We start from the raw sequence: 20,443 nt of genomic DNA on the forward strand, positions 1-20,443 counted from the left end.
TTTCGCGGTGCACTTGGGGGATAGTCGTGGCGCAGAAGGGTGCCGCGGCGCACAGGTTGAGAATCACTGGCTTAAAATGTAAAGGACCTCAGGTTTGTATAGTTAGGAAAAATACAATTTACTTTTAAAAATTGTGATTTGTTCCTACACAATATACAAACCCTTGGTCCTTTACATTAGGAATACTGATTGGAGGGAGGAATCTGAGTGAGTCTCTTGAAATTATTGGAGTTCTGCATACCTGAGCTGCTACTCCTGGTCGAAAGAGCGAAGAGGAGTGCCCTACCTCTGACAAATTGATCGGAGTATAAAAACTGCGAGGTCAAGAGTCAGACTTCTGGACTTTTCGAATGAGTGAGGAATCATAACTCATACAAAAAAAAAGGCTGGGAAGAATACATATCAAGAGTTGGAGACATTAAGGCAAAGATCAGAGAAGGGTTTGTCTTATTCCTAGAATTCCCTTCTTCCCCTAGTTAGAGGAAGGAGCAGGATTGCTTCTATAATTTTAACAAGAAAAATAGTAAGGAAGCTCAATGTATATACTTACCACATAAGACGCCAATCCAGCAAGTGTAGGTTTGAGTCCTATTCTTAGCCTAAAAGGAAGAGAAGTATAAGAATGAAGGAAGAGGAGGTGTAGGGACCAGTCACTCTTGAATCCTTCTTATCTCTAGAACCACACACCTTAGGTGAGAAGTGAGATGCAATCTGTCCTCTTAAAGGAGAAGGGTAAGAAAATACAGCTTGTTGAGCAGCCACCACAGGTCCACAGAAAAAAGGTTCCAAGGACTTGTGGGCAAATACCCGAAGGTAGAAAGACAAATGTGGTCCTGAAGAGACCACGTCTATCTTCCAGTCTGACATATCCTTTGGAATGGAAGGAATGGACCAAGCCATTGACTTCGTGAATTCTCAGGCAGATTGTACGGCTGATGTCATCATCAGCTGCAGAGTACTACATCCTTCCGATCATCTCATGAAGCCCAAGGGAAGACGTGTCCTTAGACACCTCTCTCTCTCTTGGGCAAGGTAGTACTAGAGAAAAGTCACTGATATCCCGTTAAGGAATGCCGAACCATTTCGGAAAGTACTGCAGCACCCTACAGAACAAAGTACGGTAGTAATGATTTATCTGTGTTGTCGATTACAAAGTCCAAGGCACAGGGGGTCATGAAGGACTCAAACCTGGCAACACATGCTGAATGATTCGGAGTTCATTACAACATCTGAGACAGAGTCAAGATATCAATACGTACCTGCCTTTTGAAGGATGATTAAGGAAGGTCCATGCAAATCCGTCTGTCCTCTTCGCCAATGCTGGAGTAAGACAAGATGCAGTCTTGAGGGACAAAATTTTAGTCTGATGATTCTCTCAAGAGCATGTGTGAAGCACAAGAAAAAAATCTTAAACGAGAGTCAAATGCCATCTAGAGACCTGGGGTCCCTGTGATGGCAAGACAGAGAGAAGTTTCTCATCAGTAGTTGAATCTTGACTGCGGAGAAACATTACTACTTGCTGTGAAAGACTAGGCCGAATGTGGACCTATGTCTTCAGAATTGAATAGGAGAGAAACAACTCTTGTGATTCTGAACAGAGCAAAAGTCCTCTCAATTACACCAACCAGTGAAGAAAGCTCCAATCCCTAGAATTACAGAGGGGTGAAAGAAATATCCAGCTATTTCCATTGCTACTCAGTGAGAAAGCCTATGCTTGCAAGGAATGCTGGATAGTCTTTAGTCTTGAAGAGACAGGGATTGTATTACTTCAAGAACTACCCCTGTGTCACTGACACCTACGGTTGGTTCAGAGAGGAACTCCTCTCGTACCTTGGCAGGTCGGACGACAGGCTAAGACTTCCGTTATCTATTTTCAATTCGGGGTGAACATCATTTGTTAACTGCTTTATGAATAGGAACAATATGTACACAACACTATCAAGTTGTCAGAAAAAGTCATTCTGAGTCAGAGTCATTGCAGTGGCCGTAGGGAGGTCGGGGGGAACTGCCCACGGACAGTCATCGCCTCAGTCGGCCCTGTTGCTGTGTCCCAGGTTATGACAAAGGATGGCTGTTGGAAAGGCATCCAAAAGGAAGTGAGTAGGCAGTCTTTGAGTTCTGAAGGTTCCAGCCCTGTGCATAGATACCAATGGTGTTTTAGTGATGAATCGTGGCCACTGAAAAGGATGCCTCGGACAAGGTTCGCCTCTTCCCCAGTACCTAGCAATGAATTTAGGGACTCTGGAACATTTTTCGCCAGAGCATCCTGAGGTAGTGCCCAAGGGTTCTTCCTTTTCCAAATGTTCCACTTCGTCTCGGGAGCCCCTAATATTGTCTGAGAGTCACTTGTGCCCAGTAGCACCTTAGTTGAAATGCCTCTTGGCCCTGGATGTCAATTAGCCCCCGAGCCCTGAAGGGCACCTGACTCTCAAATGTTGTTTAATCCACCTGTATACAAGTCAGTGCATACAGGGGAGAGTGTTCTGTGCATTAGTGCTTTACCTATGGTTCAGTCTGAGTATTCAGCAACAAGTTTGACTCAAGGTATCAATCACCAGGCACCAAACATCCTGCCACATACAATGGATCTATCACTAAAGCGTCAGTTGGCAGACATTTTCAACATTCTCAAGAAAGGCTTTGCCCCTATCCAGGAACCTGAAAGACCATTTCTTTCTCCAGTATCTTCGAAGGAGGAGGATGAAGAGGAGGTCAAGGAATAAGGCTCTCCACCCATGGCTTAAGCAGCATTGTTGCAGTACCTGCTGCATAATTTCATGAATTTTTTCTCTCCTGCAGCCCCAGCTTTGACATTCTTTTCAACGGATGAATCAGCACATGAAGGTTTATTCAGAATGGTTCCCTCCTCTTTGGTGAGGAAGGCTCTCGACAAACTGGATGGTTGGCTTGCAGAGAAACAATACAAAGGGAAGCCTTCATTCAGCTATTGCTTTTCACATTTGGTGCGGTAGAGTTAATCGGCATACAAAACTGGGGGAAGCTCCATCCCTGGGAGTGACTGCCTCCTCCCAAGGAGACTTCTCCAGGCTGACTGACTCGTTACAAAGATCAGCTTTCAACATGGAAAAAGTTATGTTAACTCCTTCAGAGATTGATCACCTCCTCAAGAACCTATTTAAGATTTCTGAGGTTCTGAGTTTCATGGACTGGTCAGTGGGCACTTTACACAAGAAAATAAAGACCAGCACCCTTCTCCCTGAAGATACTGCTTCGGAATGTTGTAATGTTCTGTCTTGCACAGATAAGGACATTAGTGATGAGATGTAGGAGTTAGCCTCACTCTACACTCTAGGTCTCCTCAAGAAAAGAGAGCTCTGGTGCTCCGTTACGATGAAGAGTGTCACCCCCACGCAGAAGTCCTCTCTTTTGTACTCTCCGTTAGACAGGAAACATCTCTTCCCTTCTTTTATGGTGAGTGATATAGCATCAGTTCTCCAGAAGAAGAGCACTCAGGACCTTCTCACTTGCTCTTCTAGATGTCCTAGAGATCCAACTCTGATAAGTACAAAGGGTGCATCAACCCTTGCCCTTTTGAGGTAATAGGACAAGAGCCCAGAGATCAAGATCTAGTCTTCACTTTTCAACCCTACCTAATAGGAAACCATCCACAAGAACCCCAGCCAGGAAGTGAGCATCATGACCTTCATGCAACTGTAGGAGCGAGACTCTTGCGCTTTTGGAATTAGTGGAAAGCAAGATGGGCAGACAACTGGACAGTGTCAGTGCTGAAGAACGGTTACTCGTTCAAAGACGAACCTCCATTGGTCAACAAACCCATTGTATTGACCGCCTACTCTATAAGCTCCAAGAGATTTTCAGCACTCAAGAAGGAGGAAACTTCCCTCCTCAAGAAGAGAACCATCAAGGAAGTTTGGAACATCAAATTGGAGGGATTTTACGACCGGCTGTTCACGGTACTCAAGTCATCAGGAAGATGAAGGCCCTTATTGGATGTGGACGCCCTGAAATTCTTCATCGAAAAGATGAAGTTCAGGATACAGACAGCCCAATCTGACAAGTCATCCATTCTCAGGGATGACTGGATGGCATCCATAGACATGCAGGATGCTTATTTTCACATTCCAATACACCAAAAATTAGAAGTACCTTCGATTTGTGTTTCAAAACCGACCGAATATATCAGTTCAAGGCACTATGCTTCAGCCTGTCAACCGCTCCGCGAGTGTTTACATGAGTCCTTGCTCCACTAGGCACATGGTTACACTTATCTGGATGACTGGCTTATTCACTCTCAGTCGAAACAGAAGTGCATGGAGGACATCACTCAGACAATTCGGTTGGCACAGGAATTGGGCATTTTCGTCAGCATCCGAAGTCCCAGCTGGTTCCATCTCAGATGATTCTTTATTTGGGGCTAGTGATAAACTCTCAGTTTTCAGGTTTCTCCATCCCCCAACCGGATTCAATCTTACACGGAGAAAGTAAGAGTTCCTAGCTCAGAAGTCATATACAGCGAATCAGTGGATGAGTCTGCTCAGGACAATGGCTTCAATGGAGCAGTTCGTGCATCTGGAAAGGCTCCATATGAGAACTCTACAATTTTACTTACGAGCCAGCTGGGACAGGAAGACTCAGCCAGACATGTTTGTCTTTAATATCTCTGCAGAGATGAAGGAGGATCTCTGCCGGTGGCAGTCAGAAGACAGACTTTCTCAAGGGAAGTCTTTGTCACCTCCGAGTCCCAACCTAGACTTTTAAGCAGAAGCATCTGACCTAGGCTAGGGAGCCCTTCTTGGCAATAGAGAAGTTTTGGGACTATGGTCTGAGAAACAAAAACAATGGCACATAAACCTGAAATAAATAACAGCCATTAGTTTTGGAACTACAGCATTTCACATCAGAAGTCTACAACCAAGCAGTAACAGTCCACTCCAACAATACGACAGCCCTAACGTATATAAAGAAACAAGGGGGGTTTACTTATTCATTCTACCTTTACAAAAGAGCAAGAACTCTCCTTCAGTGGGCAAATAGCAACAGGATAACGTTGATAACCAGGTTCATTTAGGGCAGACTCAATGTACTTGTGGATGGTCTGAGTCATCAGAAGCTGGTGCTACCCACAGAGTGGACTCTTCATCCCCAGGAGTGCTAGAGCCTGTGGAAGCTATGGGGACGACTGCGAATAGATCTATTCGTGACTTCAATTAATCATCGTCTACAGATATTTTGTTCACCAATCCCAAACCCGCTCACATGGGCAATGGATGCCATGTTGCAGGACTGGTTGAACATGCACCTCTACACTTTTCCTCCCTTCTGCATGATTTGGGAGGTAATCAAGCTCAGGACTCATCAGAACGTCATGATGACTTTGGTGGCCCACTACTGGCCTTGACAGGAATAGTTTCCGGACCTCATGTTACTGCTGACAGACTTCTCAAGGTTACTACCACAAACAACAAATCTACTCAGACAACCACATTTCCTTCTACCAAGGACTGTCCACTCTGGCCCTGACAGGTTCCAGACTGTCAGGAATCTCCTCTGACGGAAAGGATTTTCAGGAGCAGCATCGGAAGCTATCACTATTTGTAGAAGATTTTCATCCGACAGAGTATCAGGCCAAGTGGGCAATCTTAGGGATTGGTGTAGAAGACATGATGTCTCCTCTTCTTCGACCTCTTTGAGTAATATAACAGACTATCTATTGTATCTTAAGAAGCCTAGAGGACTTTTGTCATCAACTATCAGAGGAAACAGAGCAATGCTTAGTTCTGTTTATTCCATCATAGGGCGTTACATTTCTACCAACCAGGACGTCTCACACCTCATAAGGTCTCTCGATACCACTAAGCCCAAAGGCTCAGAAACTGTCACTTTGAATCTAGATGTGGTTGTTAAATGGCTATCAGGACCCAAATTCAAACCTCTTAGATCGACATCTCTTGAGAGATTCTTACAAGAAAAACCCTTTTCTTGGTTGCTCTAGCAAGCCAAGAGGGTAAAGAGATACACGCACTTGACAAGAAAGCAGACTTCTCACAGAGATGCAGTATGTTACCTTACATTGGGCTTTCTAATGTAAGGCACCTCTAATGTCTACCAGAGAGTGCTAGTACATCTTCCGGTATATTTTGCATCTTCCAATCTTGGATGGTCTGGGATGCAGTTTAGATATTTGTCGAGGCTATCTAAACAGTCATACCAATTTTAGGAAAAGATCATGTGGCTCAGGTAGATTAAAGCATGTACCTATGGTCCCTTAGGTCTCCAGTAGTTAAGTGAATCATTCTTTGGACAACCTGATCCAACTGCAACAGAACCAGAGTTGAGAGAAGAGTACTAATTCACTTAGAAGTTATGAGTTTTTATTTAAAAAATAAAATGGCAAATTTTTTATCAATTTGTACTTTTCATAACTAACAAACCTGATGTTGCTATTTATGGGGAAAATCTCAATAAGCAGCTGGATCCAATTAAAAATAGAAGAAGGGTTACACAATGATAATTAAAATCACAATTTCTGAAAGTAAATAATATTTTTCCTTTACATAAGGAATTACTATTCTGCGCCACCTGACCTTACAGACCTTACAGACCTTACATCTTGTTCGGGTTGCCCCAGGTCCCTCAGTGTGAGGCACCTCTAATGTCTACCAGAGAGTTGCTAGTACATCTTCCGGTATATTTTGCATCTTCCAATCATTGGATGGTCTGGGAGATGGTCAGTTTTAAGATATTTGTCGAGCTTATTCTTAAACACTCTACGCTCACTCCTGATATATTCCTCAGATGAGCTGGCAACGCATTGAATAGACGCTGCATTATCGATGCTGGTGCGTAGTGGATTAATGTCCTGTGTGCTTTCCTTATTTTTCCTGGTATAGTTTTGGGCACTATTAATCTACCTCTGCTTGCTCTTTCTGATATTTTTAGTTCCATGATATTTTCTGCTATTCCTTCTATCTGTTTCCATGCCTGAATTATCATGTAGCGTTCTCTTCTCCTTTCTAGACTATATAATTTTAAGAATTGTAGTCTTTCCCAGTAGTCTAGGTCCTTAACTTCTTCTATTCTAGCTGTAAAGGACCTTTGTACACTCTCTATTTGTGCAATATCCTTTTGATAGTGTGGGTACCATATCATATTGCAATATTCAAGTGGACTACGAACATATGTTTTATAAAGCATAATCATGTGTTCAGCTTTTCTTGTTTTGAAGTGCCGTAACAACATTCCATTTTTGCTTTACATTTTGCCAACAGAGTTGCTATTTGATCATTGCATAACATGTTCCTATTCATCATCACACCAAGGTCTTTAACTGCTTCCTTATTTGTGATGGTCTCATTATTAGGTCCCTTATATGCATATAGCTTTCTTTCTCTGTCTCCATAATTTATTGATTCAAATTTATCAGAGTTAAATACCATCCTATTTACCTCTGCCCAATCATATACTTTGTTAAGGTCTCTTTGTAGAGCGTTCCTATCTTCATCACAAGTAATTTCTCTACTTATTCTTGTGTCATCTGCGAAACTACTCACTACCGAATCCTTCACATTATTGTCTATGTCTTCAATCATAATAACAAACAGTATTGCAGCTACACCGTACCTTGCGGCACACCGGATATTACCTTGACTTCATCCGATTTCTCGTCGTTTGCAATAACTATCTGTTTTCTGTTGTGTAAAATTCTTTTAACCATCTTCCTACTTTATCCACGATATTGTGTTTTCTAATTTTCTTCGCTAATATATTATGGTCTACTTTATCAAAAGCTTTTGCAAAGTCTAAATAAACCACATCTGTTTCATTCCGCTTTTCATATTTTTGAATATGTTTTCTCACGGTGGACTAACAGTTGGGTTTGTGTACTTTTTGCCGGGTACGAAACCATGTTGTCCTTTATTAAACAAATTATTTTTTATTAAATGTTTCATAATATTTTTCTTCATTACCCTTTCATACACTTTCATATATGTGATGTTAGACTCCACGGCCTATAATTATTACTTGCCTCTAGTCTTGATCCACTTTTGAAAGTAGGGGTAATATATGCTAATTTATGCTCATCATAAATCTTGCCTGTATCTACACTTTGTCTTAATAATATTGCAAGTGGCTTTGCGATAGAATGAACTACTTTCTTTAACAAAATAGCAGGAATTCCATCAGGCCCTCTGCAGCAGCTCCATTTTAATTTCATTAATAGCCTGCACAATATCAGCTTCATTAATATCTATGTCAGCTAAATATTCACTGATTCATCCCTACTTCTATATCATTATCTTCATTATCTATTCTAGGGGTGAATTCTCTCTTATATCGTTCTGCCAGTATGTTGCAAATTTCCTTTTTTCATTCGTTAATCTCCCTTCAATTCTCAGAGGGCCTATTTCTATTCTTCTTTTATTCATCTTCTTCGCATATGAGTATAATAGCTTGGGGTTTTGCTTGATATTTAATAGGGTTTTTTCTTCCAAGTCCCGTTTTTCATTTTCTTTGATTGTTATAATCTTTTGTTCTGCATTTTCTATCTTACTTTTTAGTTCTATTAACTTTCCATGCATTTTTTTCTTTTGCAAGACCTTTTTTCCACTTTCTGATTTTCTGGAACAAGATCCTTCTGTCTCTTGGTCTCATTAATGATGGTTACTTTCTTTTCTTCTTCGGTATATATTTTCCACTATTTTTCCAATATTTTATATATATTCTCCGTATTTACCCATTATGTTCATCACTTACGAAAAGTGTTTCCCCAAATCTTTGTTTAATTCTTCATTAAATTTCTGACCATTTTATATATTTTTTACTGTAGAAGTTGTCCCCTTTTATATCCTTCCCACTTTTTCATTTCTTTGCTTATCTCTATTTTCACTTGCTTTGGAATGACTGTTAATTCTATGACATTATGGTCTGAAATATTCGCATTATAAACTATTATTTCTTTAACATAATTCATCTCGTTCACAAATACTAGGTCTAAAGTATTTTCCTTTCTTGTTGGCAGGTGATTTATTTGTTGAATGTTGTATTCTAGTAGCATATCTAATAGCTTTTCAAATTGCCTCTTATCTTCTGCACTACTATTAACTCCTCATTTTTTATATGTATAAAGTACAACCACAATCTCCTATTCGTTCTTTCCTTCCATTCTACGAAAGGGAAAGTTGAAGTCACCAGATAGGAGAATAGTTCCAGTCCTTGTGATTTCTACATATATCATCCAATTTTTCAATTATTAAGTCAAACTCTTTAGTATTAGGAGGTCTATATATTACTACCTATGTTCATCAATTTTTCAGATTCAAATTCTACGCTATTAGTTCACATTCTGAGTTACTATATTTCTCATATATTTTTCCTTGTTTTTTGTCTTTCCCATATATTGCGGTTCCCCTTGATTCCTATTTTTTCTATCTGATCTATAAGTTTGGAACCCTTTTATTTGATCATCATTCCCAGTCTCTTGGGAATACCAGGTTTCACTTATATTCATTATATCTATTTTCTTTTTCATTTTGGGTTAGTTCTTCTAAGTACTCTATTTTTCTTTTTGAGTTACTCGTAACTAAACCCTGCGCATTCATCACTATGATGGTTTGCGTGTTTTTGTTCCTTCATTTAATACTGGTAGTAAAAGGGAGGATTTCCCATGTCTCTTTCCTGTTCTGGTATGTTGTTCTTTTTTTCATTCCTAGAAATTCTGACAATTAAAACAAAAATCCAACCTTTTCCATAATGTTTGATCCTTCCTTCATCATAATTATTCATTTTTGTGTCTGAATCTGCAATTTTCTCCGTTTCTGCAATATCCTCTTGCATAATAAATACAGGTTATATCTCTTGAGTAGAATTTCGGAGCTGATGTTTTTGAAATTTTTTGCTGACACCTCTGCATATCTCATTGGTGGTTTGCTTTTCTCTTTTACCTGATATTCTTGATTTCTCTCTTTATTTGTTTCTTTCTTATTTTGGATTTTATTACTTAGTTGGTTATTTATTTGATTATGATTCATGGGCTACAGGGTGCATATATTTGCATTTTTTGTCGAAACTTACATCCTTTTCCTTCTTTTAGGTTTTTTACATATTTTTGGGATGCAGATCTCTGCAAATCATACCCCATATCTCATCACTAAAGTAATGCACATTTACCCATATATTTCATAGTTTTGACATATCTTAGGATGTTTGTAGTAACATCTTTCTCCAAATCTGCAATTCCCTCTTTTCAAAAGGTTGCAGATTTTGTCTTTCTTGTCTATTTTTTCCTCTTTCCCGTCATTGTATAGATCTGGGTAGAGCCTCTTCGGGATTTGCTTTTCTGTTGTCATATCGTAATTTATTTCTTCGTAGGTATGCTGCTTTATTGCCTCATATGTAGTATCAATGAGTATCTCTGCATCCATACTTTTATCTTGTTCTTGTTTTCCTTATTTTTTTCTGTCATTTCATTTTTGTTTACTTTCTCCTTTTCCCTTCTCTTCCGTTTTCCTCTTCTTCTTTTTTCTTCTTCTTCTTCCTTCCTTTTCTTCTTCTTTTCATCCTCAACTATTTGTACATTCAATCTTGATTTAATAACATTGTCTATCCATGATAGACATGTTGAACAAAAAATTCTTGTATCTTTTCTCAAATCTTGTATTAACCCCCTCAAAAGCCACACTGTGGATGGGTCGGAATGTTGCATGCAGCACATTTTCTGATTAGGTTTTGTGGATTGACTATGCTATACCAAACCTTACACAAGTTTTGCATGCTTTTGGCATTCTTTTTCCTAATGCATCAATTAGGATATTCACAAGATTCACCTTATTCATTTTCTTTGTCGGAATATGTTGGTTTATGTATATTTTCTTTATGAGTCTCTTGACCACTTGGATTTTATTTGGAACTTCTTCAATTATTTTCAAGATGTTTTCATTAGATTTGTTCCAGTTTGAAGGATTATATCCTTCTAATATATCTATGAATGCTTTTGTATCTTTTTGGTTAGGACTGTTGCTGATTTCATAGATGAGAAATGCCAGTTCCCTTCCTGCTACCTCATCGTATTGCGAATCTGCTAGACACGCCAAATTACGCCACCTCTTCCCGCAGTTGGAACTTACTGCCATCTTGTTCTGATTTATAGTATTACACTTGATAAACTAACTTAGAAGACGCTTTATCCTACTATTTTTTCACACTAATCTTATCACCGATAGTTCACGAACACTTCTAGATATTTCTCAAATTCTAGTCGTATGTTAAACTTGTGATATCTGTTGATTAATCTGACTTCACGCGGGTACGACTCACCAAGCAAGATGGCTACTTACGGGTCGTAAGATTTACTAACAAGGAAGTTTGGCAGTAACTGCTTGTTTGATGGTTGGGAGTCCCGCCCGACTGGAGGTAAACATACCACTTTGCTTTAGGCCCAGGAACAGAGTGAGGGGGTGGCATGAGGTGGGACTATATGTAAAGGACCTCAGGTTTGTATAGTTAGGAAAAATACAATTTACTTTCAAAAATTGTGATTTGTTCCGACATGTAATACAAACCTTCGGTTCTTTACATAAGGAAGACTCACTTATTGGTGGGCGGAATCCGAGTCTTGTGAATAGACTGGTGTTCGCCCAACCTGGGTTCCCTCCCTGGTCATAAGAGCAAAGGGGGGGGGGGAACCTAGCCTCTGTCCAACAGATCGGAGTGTGCACTGCAAGATCGGTGGTCAGACCTCTGGACCAATTCATAAGAGGGAGGCAAGCGTACCTCTTATGAATAGCAAGCAAGAACTAGGTCCTATGTAAGAGCCAAATATAAAGTATTTGATTTGTCTCTTACTGGTGTCCACTTCCACCCTTGCTAGGGAAGGAACGGATAAACGCTTTTATCCCTAATGAAAGGGATAGAATGGAGCTCGGTTACGTAGCTTACCTGCATCGTCATCCTGTCCAGGGTCATGACGACCGCTACCCTCTGCCCGCAGGGAGAGGGAAGAAAAAGAGGAGGAAGAGAAGCCAGTCACACTCTCATTCACTCTCCATTCATGCAGTCTCACAAGGACAAGATGCTACCTTGTCCTGTAAAGGAGCTGGGTAAGCTACACAACTTGTTGAGCAGCCACCACGGATCCCAAGGAAAAAGTATCCAAGGGTTGGACCAGTGCCTCTGACTTTGTGGGCTCTCGAACAAAAGGTACTGGTGTCGGCACTCCTGTCGGAGTCGTACGCTTTCCAGATTACCTCACGAAGCCAGAAAGATACAGTGTTCTTAGACACTTCTTTCTTGGTCACCCAGGTGCTAATGAAGAGGCGTCGACACTCGCGCCTGAGGTGTCTGAGTTTTCTTCGGATAGCGCCGTAGCACCCTCACAGGACAAAGCAGCATCTCATCCGAATCATTATCGGTGAAGTCTTTCATGGAGGGAATTGTGAAGGACTCGAACCTGGCGTCAGGGACCAAAGGGTTCTGAGTTCGCTACGAAATCCAGGATGAAATCGAGCATAATTGATCCCCATCCCCTCGAGTGCTTAACATCAATGGAAAGACCATGAAGTTCTCATACTCTTGAGGATTAGATCCTTGTCAGATGACTCTCGGAGCGGCTCGTAGGGTCTGCGAGTCAAACTCCTCAAGACAAGAGTCACATCCCACCCCAGGGGCCTGAGATCCCTGGGTGGGAAAGACCTCTCGAAGCTCCTCATTAGGAGATATATTTCCATGGAGGAGGAAATATCAACTCCTCGCAGCTTAAGGACTAGGGCCAGGGCGGCTCTGTAGCCTTTGACTGCGGAGACAGAGAGGAGCTTCTCTCGGTGAAGAAAGAGGAGGAAATCTGCTACCTGCTGAAGACAGACTACTTTCCCTGGTATACTGCTGCAGAAGACGGTCTGAGGTAACCAGCCATCTCTGTTGCTGCTCGGCGAGAAAAGCCTCTCGCTCGCAAGAAATGGTGGATAACTGCCAGCTGTGAAGACGGAATGAACTGCCTGGTGGTACCGTTCTACAGGCGGTTGGCACAGCAGGTTGTGCCATGGGGGAATCTCTCGCGGTGCCTCCAAGAGAAGAGCCAGCAGGTCCGGATACCAAATGGCTTGAGGCCATTTGGGTGCCACCAGAATCAACCGAAGATTGCTGGTGACCAGCACTTTGCTGATCACCTTGCGAATCAGGCAGAATGGGGGAAAGGCGTAAACTACGAGGTTGTCCCAAGGGTGTTGGAACGCATACTCTGCAGCTGCCCATGGGTCTGGCACAACTGAGAAGAAAACCTGAAGTTTTCTGTTGTGCCGGGTGGCGAACAGATTCACTACTAGATGCCCCCAAAAGTCAAAGAGCCTTTCCACCACGTCTGGGTATAGAGACCATTCGGTCCCAATCACCTGATTCTGGTGGCTGAACTTGTCTGCCACTACATTCCTCTTGCCTGGAATGTATCTGGCTGACAGCTCTAGTGAGTGAGCTATGGCCCACTCGTGCACCTGCATCGTCAACTGGTGCAACGGGAGGGACACTAGGCCCCCCTATTTGTTGATGTATGCCACTACCGTGGTGTTGTCGCTCATCAACACCACTGAGTGTCCCATCAGTCGTTCCCGGAACTCTTGGAGTGCAAGGAATGCAGCCTTGAGTTCCAGGAAGTTGATGTGAAGCTGCCTGTCGTGATGGTTCGACACTCCTGCAACCAACAACTCTTCCAGGTGTGCGCCCCAACCCTCGTTCGATACGTCTGAGAACAGCAGCATCTCAGGAGGGGGAGTGCGCAGGGGCACTCCTATTAAGAGGTTCCTGTTGTCTAGCCACCAGGTCAGGTCTTCCCTTACTTCCTCTGTGAGAGGAACCAGGAAAGATTGTAGATCCAATGCCTGTGACCAGCACTACTTTGGTCTCCACTGGAGAGACCGCAGGTGAAGACGCCCATGAGGAACTAACTTATCTAGTGACGACAGGTGACCGATCACGGCTTGCCACTGCTGAGCTGACTGTTCCTGTCATGACAGGAACCGTCTTGCGGCCTCCCTGAACCTGCTGATCCGCGAGTCTGCGGGGAAGACTTGTGCTGCTACCGTATTGATCAGCATGCCCAGGTACTTTATCCTCTGCTTGGGCTCAAGATCTGACTTTTCAACATTTATCATGAGTCGATCTCTGTCATGCAGCAACTGCGAGTACGAGCTCGCCAGGACCAGCCAATCGTCGAGACACCTCAGAAGACGTATCCCTACCGAATGGACCCAAGCCGACACCAGAGTGAACACTCGCGTGAACACCTGTGGGGCGGTTGAGAGACCAAAACAAAGTGCCCTGAGTTGCTACACCGTCCCGTCGAGGATCAAGCAGAGGTACATCTTGGAGGACTGGTGGATGGGTATTTAGAAATACGCATCCTTCAGGTCCACCAAAAGCAGGAAATTGTTCTCCCTGATGGAATCGAGCACTGAGCGTGGTGTTTCCATCATGAACAGAGTCTGGCGAACGAAACGGTTCAAGGGAGAGAGATCTATCACCGGTCTCCAGCCCCCCATAGATTTCTACATCAGGAAGAGTCGGCTGTAGAGACCCGGTGACTGATCTCGCACGATCTCCACAGCTCCTTTGCTCAGCATGTTCTTGACTTTTTGTTTCAGTGCTACATCCCTCCTGGGACAGAACCAGGGATGTATGTCTGAATGGTGGACCGGGTGTGAAGTGAAGGTGAGGGGTTTGGACCTCGACTCGAAGGGCAGTAGATATCCCTCCCGAAGGACATCCACTACCCAGGTCTCGGCTCCGTAGCGCTGCTAAATTGCCCAATGGCTCGCCAGGCAACCCCTACTTCTGGCAGCAGGTGAGGGGAAACGCTGTCCCTAGCATTTCCCTCTCTTCCCCTTCTGCTTAGGCACTCTCCTGCGAGAGAAGAAGACTTGAGAGGAGAGCTGACGCTCACTCCTCAAAGCGAAAGAGGACGGTTGGGTCTTTCCTCGCGCTGCCCTCGAGGGTTCTAGCGTCTTGGGAGTGGAGGAAGAGCTAGCCAAGTTCCGAGGCTTGGCCGCAGTTGATCGAGACTGCCCAGAATTCTTTGAAACTGCCTGGTGTACTAGGAGGTCACTGTCCTCAGTTCTTCGCCTTTCCATCGCAGCATCCACCATCTCCCTGGGGAAGAGAGAGGAAGAACCCAGCAAAAGTCCATTTCGTAGGCCCAACATTATCTCTCGACCGGCCGCTCTGGTTACCTGAGACAGGACTGAGTCCCGTCTTCTTAGAACCAGGTTGGCCCACAGATTGGCCGTCTGGTGGGTGAGGTAGGAGGAGATGGCCCTACCTCCAGACTGGCTGAGTCTCCCAAACATTGAGTCTTCCTCGGGAACGATAGGTCTCCAGGAGGCTACAACTCTGGATACAGTGAGGGACCACAGATCCAGCCAGGAGACGGCCCGGAAAGCTGCCATGGCAGTAGATTCCAGGGCCGATGCCTCTTGCTGTGAGAACCAGAGGTTCTCGGACAGCAGGTGATGAAGAGGCACTACCGGAGTTAGCCTAGCTATCTCCGGATCAACCTGCTTGGTCGGTAACGGGTCTCCCAAAGGCATGTAGAAATGCCGCTGGCGAGGCAGAGGAGGGGGAAGCAGCTTGTCCAACCTGCTGGACCTGAGTGAGTTGTCCTGTCCAGAGACGAGAGCATTCACTTGGTCCAACACACCGTCAGCCAAGGTGGACAGGGGTAGACCTACCGTCGCTCTGGGTTCCTTCTTAGGCCCCCAGAACAACTCTAACCTCAATGGAGGGTCAGAGGGGGCAACCACTGATCCTTCCCTGAGGTCGTTGTGCTGACGAATCAGCGCAATGACCTCTGCAACGGACCTCTGTATCTCGGAGGTGATCGCGTCCTGAGGAGATGGACCATAATATCCATCCAGGCTGATCACCTCTCAAGACACTCTTCCTTCAGCAGGAAGAACCTCGCCAAACCCCTTGTTGTCTCCTCCAACCACTTGAGCGTACGATCTGCTGGGTCCAAGAACTGAGACAGGGTCAAAGGCTCTCGTGGCGGGACCATAAGGAGCGCACTCCTCGTGGTCACTCCTGTTCGCCGCGCTCCTCCCGGTGTAGCCCGAGGAGGTTGAAGGGACAGGTGAAGAAGATCTGATGTTCCTGCCCTGCCTACCAGCAGAGCCGGCGGGCTGGGAGGACTGCAGGCAATCGCCAACCCGCAGTGGCGATCGAGTTGCAGGTCTGGAGAAGCCCTGAACCAAGGACAGTAGCATCGGTCTCGTGCGTCAGGGGAGCTGCTACCAGTCGTGTGAGCCGTCCGGTCCAGGTGGGAGCGACAGTCGGGTGACTGGTAGTGTCCACTAACACCGTGAGAGCAAGAACCGTCCTCACAACGCGCCAGGGTACCAGAAGCAGCCGAGGCTGGTCCCGGTGACCGGGGGTACCTCTTCCCAGCTTCGACACGTGAACGGGTCTGGTGACAGTCACGTCAACCCTGGGAATCGGGGGATCGCTGCGAGAGCGATCGCCGGTCTGGCAAGAGTCACCTGAGCGACTCTTGCCAACCTTCCACTCCGTGCCTGGATCCTGACGGTGAGTATGCTCAGCCGTCTGATTCCTGGCTGCACTATCACCGGTAAGTGATTGTACATTCAGTGACGCTTGCAAGTGAGCGGCCGAGACGGTTCCCGGTCTGGAGGCGGAACCTCTGGAACTGGGAGCAGAGGTACCAGCAGTAGCTGGTACCTCTACGGTCCTTGTCTTCTTCTTCCCTGAGGAAGGAGAGATGGGCCCAGTTCCCGGAGGAACGGGAGGACCAGCAGAAGACCCACCTGTCCCGCCGGAGCAGGACAGACCCTTAAAAGTCTCTGAGCGAGATTTTTTTTTTTTTGGGGGGGGGGGGGCAAGGCCACCTTTTTCTTCCTCGGCTGGGGGGCCTTGGAATTTGAAGGGGAAGAGGCAGCAGAGGACGATGACAAAGAAGACGACAGAGAAGGCAACAACACCTTCTTCTTCCTGGACATCTTCTTTGCCAGCTTCCTCAGGACAGCAGACAGGTCCTCCATCCAGGATGGAGCTGGGGCAGTTGCAGTAGCAACGGCCCAACTCCACCTGTCCGGAGGGACCTGCGGGAGCGGCAGCACTTTCATAGGCAGGAACGGAGGCAGCAAGTACGGCGACAGCTACAGGAGGACGGTCCAGGGGAGAGCTCTTCGGGCACTCGAAGTCAGGGGGCGGGGCGAGGACAACAAACCCAGGCAGCGGAGGAACCATCTCCCTCTGGGGCACCTATGGCAGCGGGGCTTGTACTGCGGCCGAAGGGGTGACTGTTGTCACGTGCTGGGTATACACCAGGTGCGGTGGTGCGGCATAACCTGGTGTTGACACTGTTGTGGTTGTCCTCGTCTCCACCCCGTGAGTGACAGGCTGCAGCCAGGTGATGAATCAGCCCATGGATACTTGGAGTGCCCGGAAGGCTCAAAGATTGCCACATCTGCTGGAGATCTCCACCCGCGGAGGCAGACAGGCACACCTGGAGAAGCAACAGTCGGGTTAATCGGGGGGGGGGGGGGGGGGGGTCCCTGTTTGCTCAGAGGGGGCGCGGGATCCCACCCTAAACGGACAGAAGACCCTGAGTACAACTCGGGGTTGGGGTGTAGTGCTCCTTCCTCTGCGCTCGACAAATCAAGCAAAGAGGTGGAGCGGGGCACATCCCCTGAGGGGGAGAGAGCCATAAGCGGAAGTTGACTAGGAGGGAGAAAGGAAGACGATGTGTCGGTCACCAGAGGTGTTGAGGGAGAGCTTACCTACGACACCTTGGCGGCTCTACCTGGCTTCCTCTTCTTCTCGCACAACTCCCACTGCTTCTCTGACTGGGAGACACAAATATCACAAGTAATGGCCCGAGAGCATTCATGCCCTCAGCACCTAGTACATAAGGGATGAGGGTCCACAGCATTGCTGGACCTAAACGTCCCACACTTGTGGCCTCCCACTCCAGGGCACACTCTCCAGTTGGATGGGGGGCGAGGGGGCTTCTCCACTTCGTGGGACTGCATGTTGTTCAGCGATGCAACACCACAATAATTAATAAAAAAAAATAATAAACAGAGTACTTATGATGACTTTCACACTAGTATTCTAATAGAAAAAGATTGAAAAGTAATCCAGCTTTGAAAATCTCACGACAGAGGCGGGCAGAGAGGCGAGCACACGTCTTCACCTGACGGTGGTCGAAAGCAAAGTAGTATGTTTACCTCCAGTCGGGCGGGACTCCCGACCATCAGACAAGCAGTTACTGCCGAACTACCTAGTTAGTAATCTTATGACCGGTCCAGCTAGTGCTGAATAGTAACTCCTTATGTAAAGGACCGAGGATTTGTATTACGTGTCGGAACAAATTTTTATTCAAATAATGTTAATTATAAAAAATCTTATCATGTGCATACATAGTGTAACCTCTGGCAAATTAAGAAGCAACTGTACTTGTAAAGCCAATAAATTATACTGTATGTATTTCCCTTTACCCTTTTTCGAAAAAACTGCTTGCAACCAAGTTATGTAGTACAACTTTAATATACCTTTCGAGATACATGTGGGTGCGCCTGGGCCCTGCGTTCACGTTCTTCTAGATCTGACCTGAGCTTTTGTGTCTTGGCATCGGCCTCTCGAGCTCTAATTTTAGCAGCTTTCCGTGCTTTCAATACCTTGTCATAAGCTTTACGTGCCCCTGTAAAAGAAATACTGAATGAATGCAAATGTATAAAAAAATTACTTCTGAATGGTTTCCGTATATTGGATCTCTTGAGGATTTGGTTTAAGAAAACCATATGGATAGTCAGCTTTGTCACAGGCTCCTTACTGTTAAATAACAAATCCTGTAGCCTTCCATGCATTGTATCTGCCAAATACTCAATAGACTACACACTTGGTAGTGCATATCGATTAGGCTGTATGTATACAAATATACTTCTTTATCTATTTTTTATTACGTACAATATTTTTACAATTTTTTATTTTACTTTTTTGTGTCACTGTCCAAACCTCTCATTTTGATATCATTTCAGGATGAAATAATGAGGTTTCCCATAATTGGCTAGCTCCAAGTCAAGAATGTGAAGAAAAGCTTTGATGCATAGAAGTGTTCAGATGGAACCCATGGCTATGATGTGAATGCCATGGTATAAATTCTCAAGGGAGCTTCTTTTTTAGAATTGTACAGGAGTGCTCGGAAGGAGCAGACTCATTTAACGTAAATGTCAATTGCATTATCCCTCAAAGAAGTTATAGATACACTTGTTAGCAAGGAAATATTACAGGGATGGTTTCTAGAGGGAAATGGTGATTGTTTACCTCTACTATTGTGGTGTTTTCCCATGAAAAAATGCATACAATTGAGACTGTCTATTGTCTTGAATTACTGCGACAGACAATAAAATTTTTTTGTATTGATGGTTTATCTTGGGAAAATAATTGTTCAAAACTTAATGTATGGTATTTTAACGTCATTAATACATTAGGGAAAAATTGAAAGTACGTATTTAGTTATCATTGGGCTAAGACATTTAGGTTGCAAAAAAAAAAAAACTGACTATATTTCATTGTGTTATTCAGAAACCATATTCAGAATAAACTAGGGGAATTAACTCAAGAAAGATTTTATTCTACTAAATTGTATTTTCTTTTGATGGCCATCCAAATTTAAATACGAGAGAAAAAAAGTAATATATTTTCGCTATGCATACGAGTATGTTCTTAGGTTTACGTTAGCTGACAGGTTAGGTAGGATTGTATGCCATACATTAATAATTTTGTACCATGCATTAATTGCGTCCTTCAACATTCTAGCATAAACAATTTTTCCCTGACCTGGGATTTCTGATTTGATTTTTGAAAACAGCTATCAGTCTAAGCACTGCTGCATTTTTAGTCATTCAGTTATCGGCGGGGGTTCCATTCTCAATGGGGTGCTGCTGAGCAAAAACTGCCATTAACTGAAACTCAACCATTTATGGTACCAGGTTTCGGTTAATTGTGCCAGCAACCGGTTGATGGCGCCTCTGCTAGTTATGTTATGGCACTGTAACTCATTATTGGTACCTTATGGCGCAGATAACTGAAACTTGGCCCTGTTATGGTGCCGTAAATTTCCGATTTTATGCAAGCGCCATAAAACCGTATCGCCATTAACCGAGTCCGCCGACAAACGGGGACTGCCTGTACTCTAAAATTGGTCATGCGCAAGAAAGTAGGCTTTAAGTTTAGAAAAACAGAAGGAAATCTGAAGGAAACTAATAATTATGATCAACATAAAGAATAAATATGAATAAAGCATCTTTCATCCCTTGTACTTACCTGGATCAAGTAATATCTCTAGAATTTTCTTCAGTCTATCAAACTCTTTGGCCGCATCTGGGTTGTCTGGGTTCTTATCTGGATGGCATTTCAGTGCTTTCTTCCTGTATGATTTTTTGATCTGGAAGGAAAGTAC

The 20,443-nt window shown here is 44.3% G+C and overlaps 1 protein-coding gene across 1 annotated transcript in view; it reads right to left on the reverse strand.

The window, feature by feature from the left end:
• Positions 1-20,443, reverse strand: part of LOC135219224 (dnaJ homolog subfamily C member 17-like) — a 158,027-nt gene that overhangs the window by 66,617 nt on the left and 70,967 nt on the right. The window contains exons 2-4 of the mRNA XM_064255809.1: positions 20,308-20,428; positions 18,534-18,682; positions 5,290-5,294 (exon numbers count right to left, since the gene is read on the reverse strand). Of these exons, the coding sequence (XP_064111879.1) occupies positions 5,290-5,294; positions 18,534-18,682; positions 20,308-20,428 (275 nt within the window). The remainder of the gene's footprint in view (positions 1-5,289; positions 5,295-18,533; positions 18,683-20,307; positions 20,429-20,443) is intronic.

The sequence above is a fragment of the Macrobrachium nipponense genome, chromosome 1 (assembly GCF_015104395.2).
Source record: "Macrobrachium nipponense isolate FS-2020 chromosome 1, ASM1510439v2, whole genome shotgun sequence".
Lineage (NCBI taxonomy): Eukaryota > Metazoa > Arthropoda > Malacostraca > Decapoda > Palaemonidae > Macrobrachium > Macrobrachium nipponense.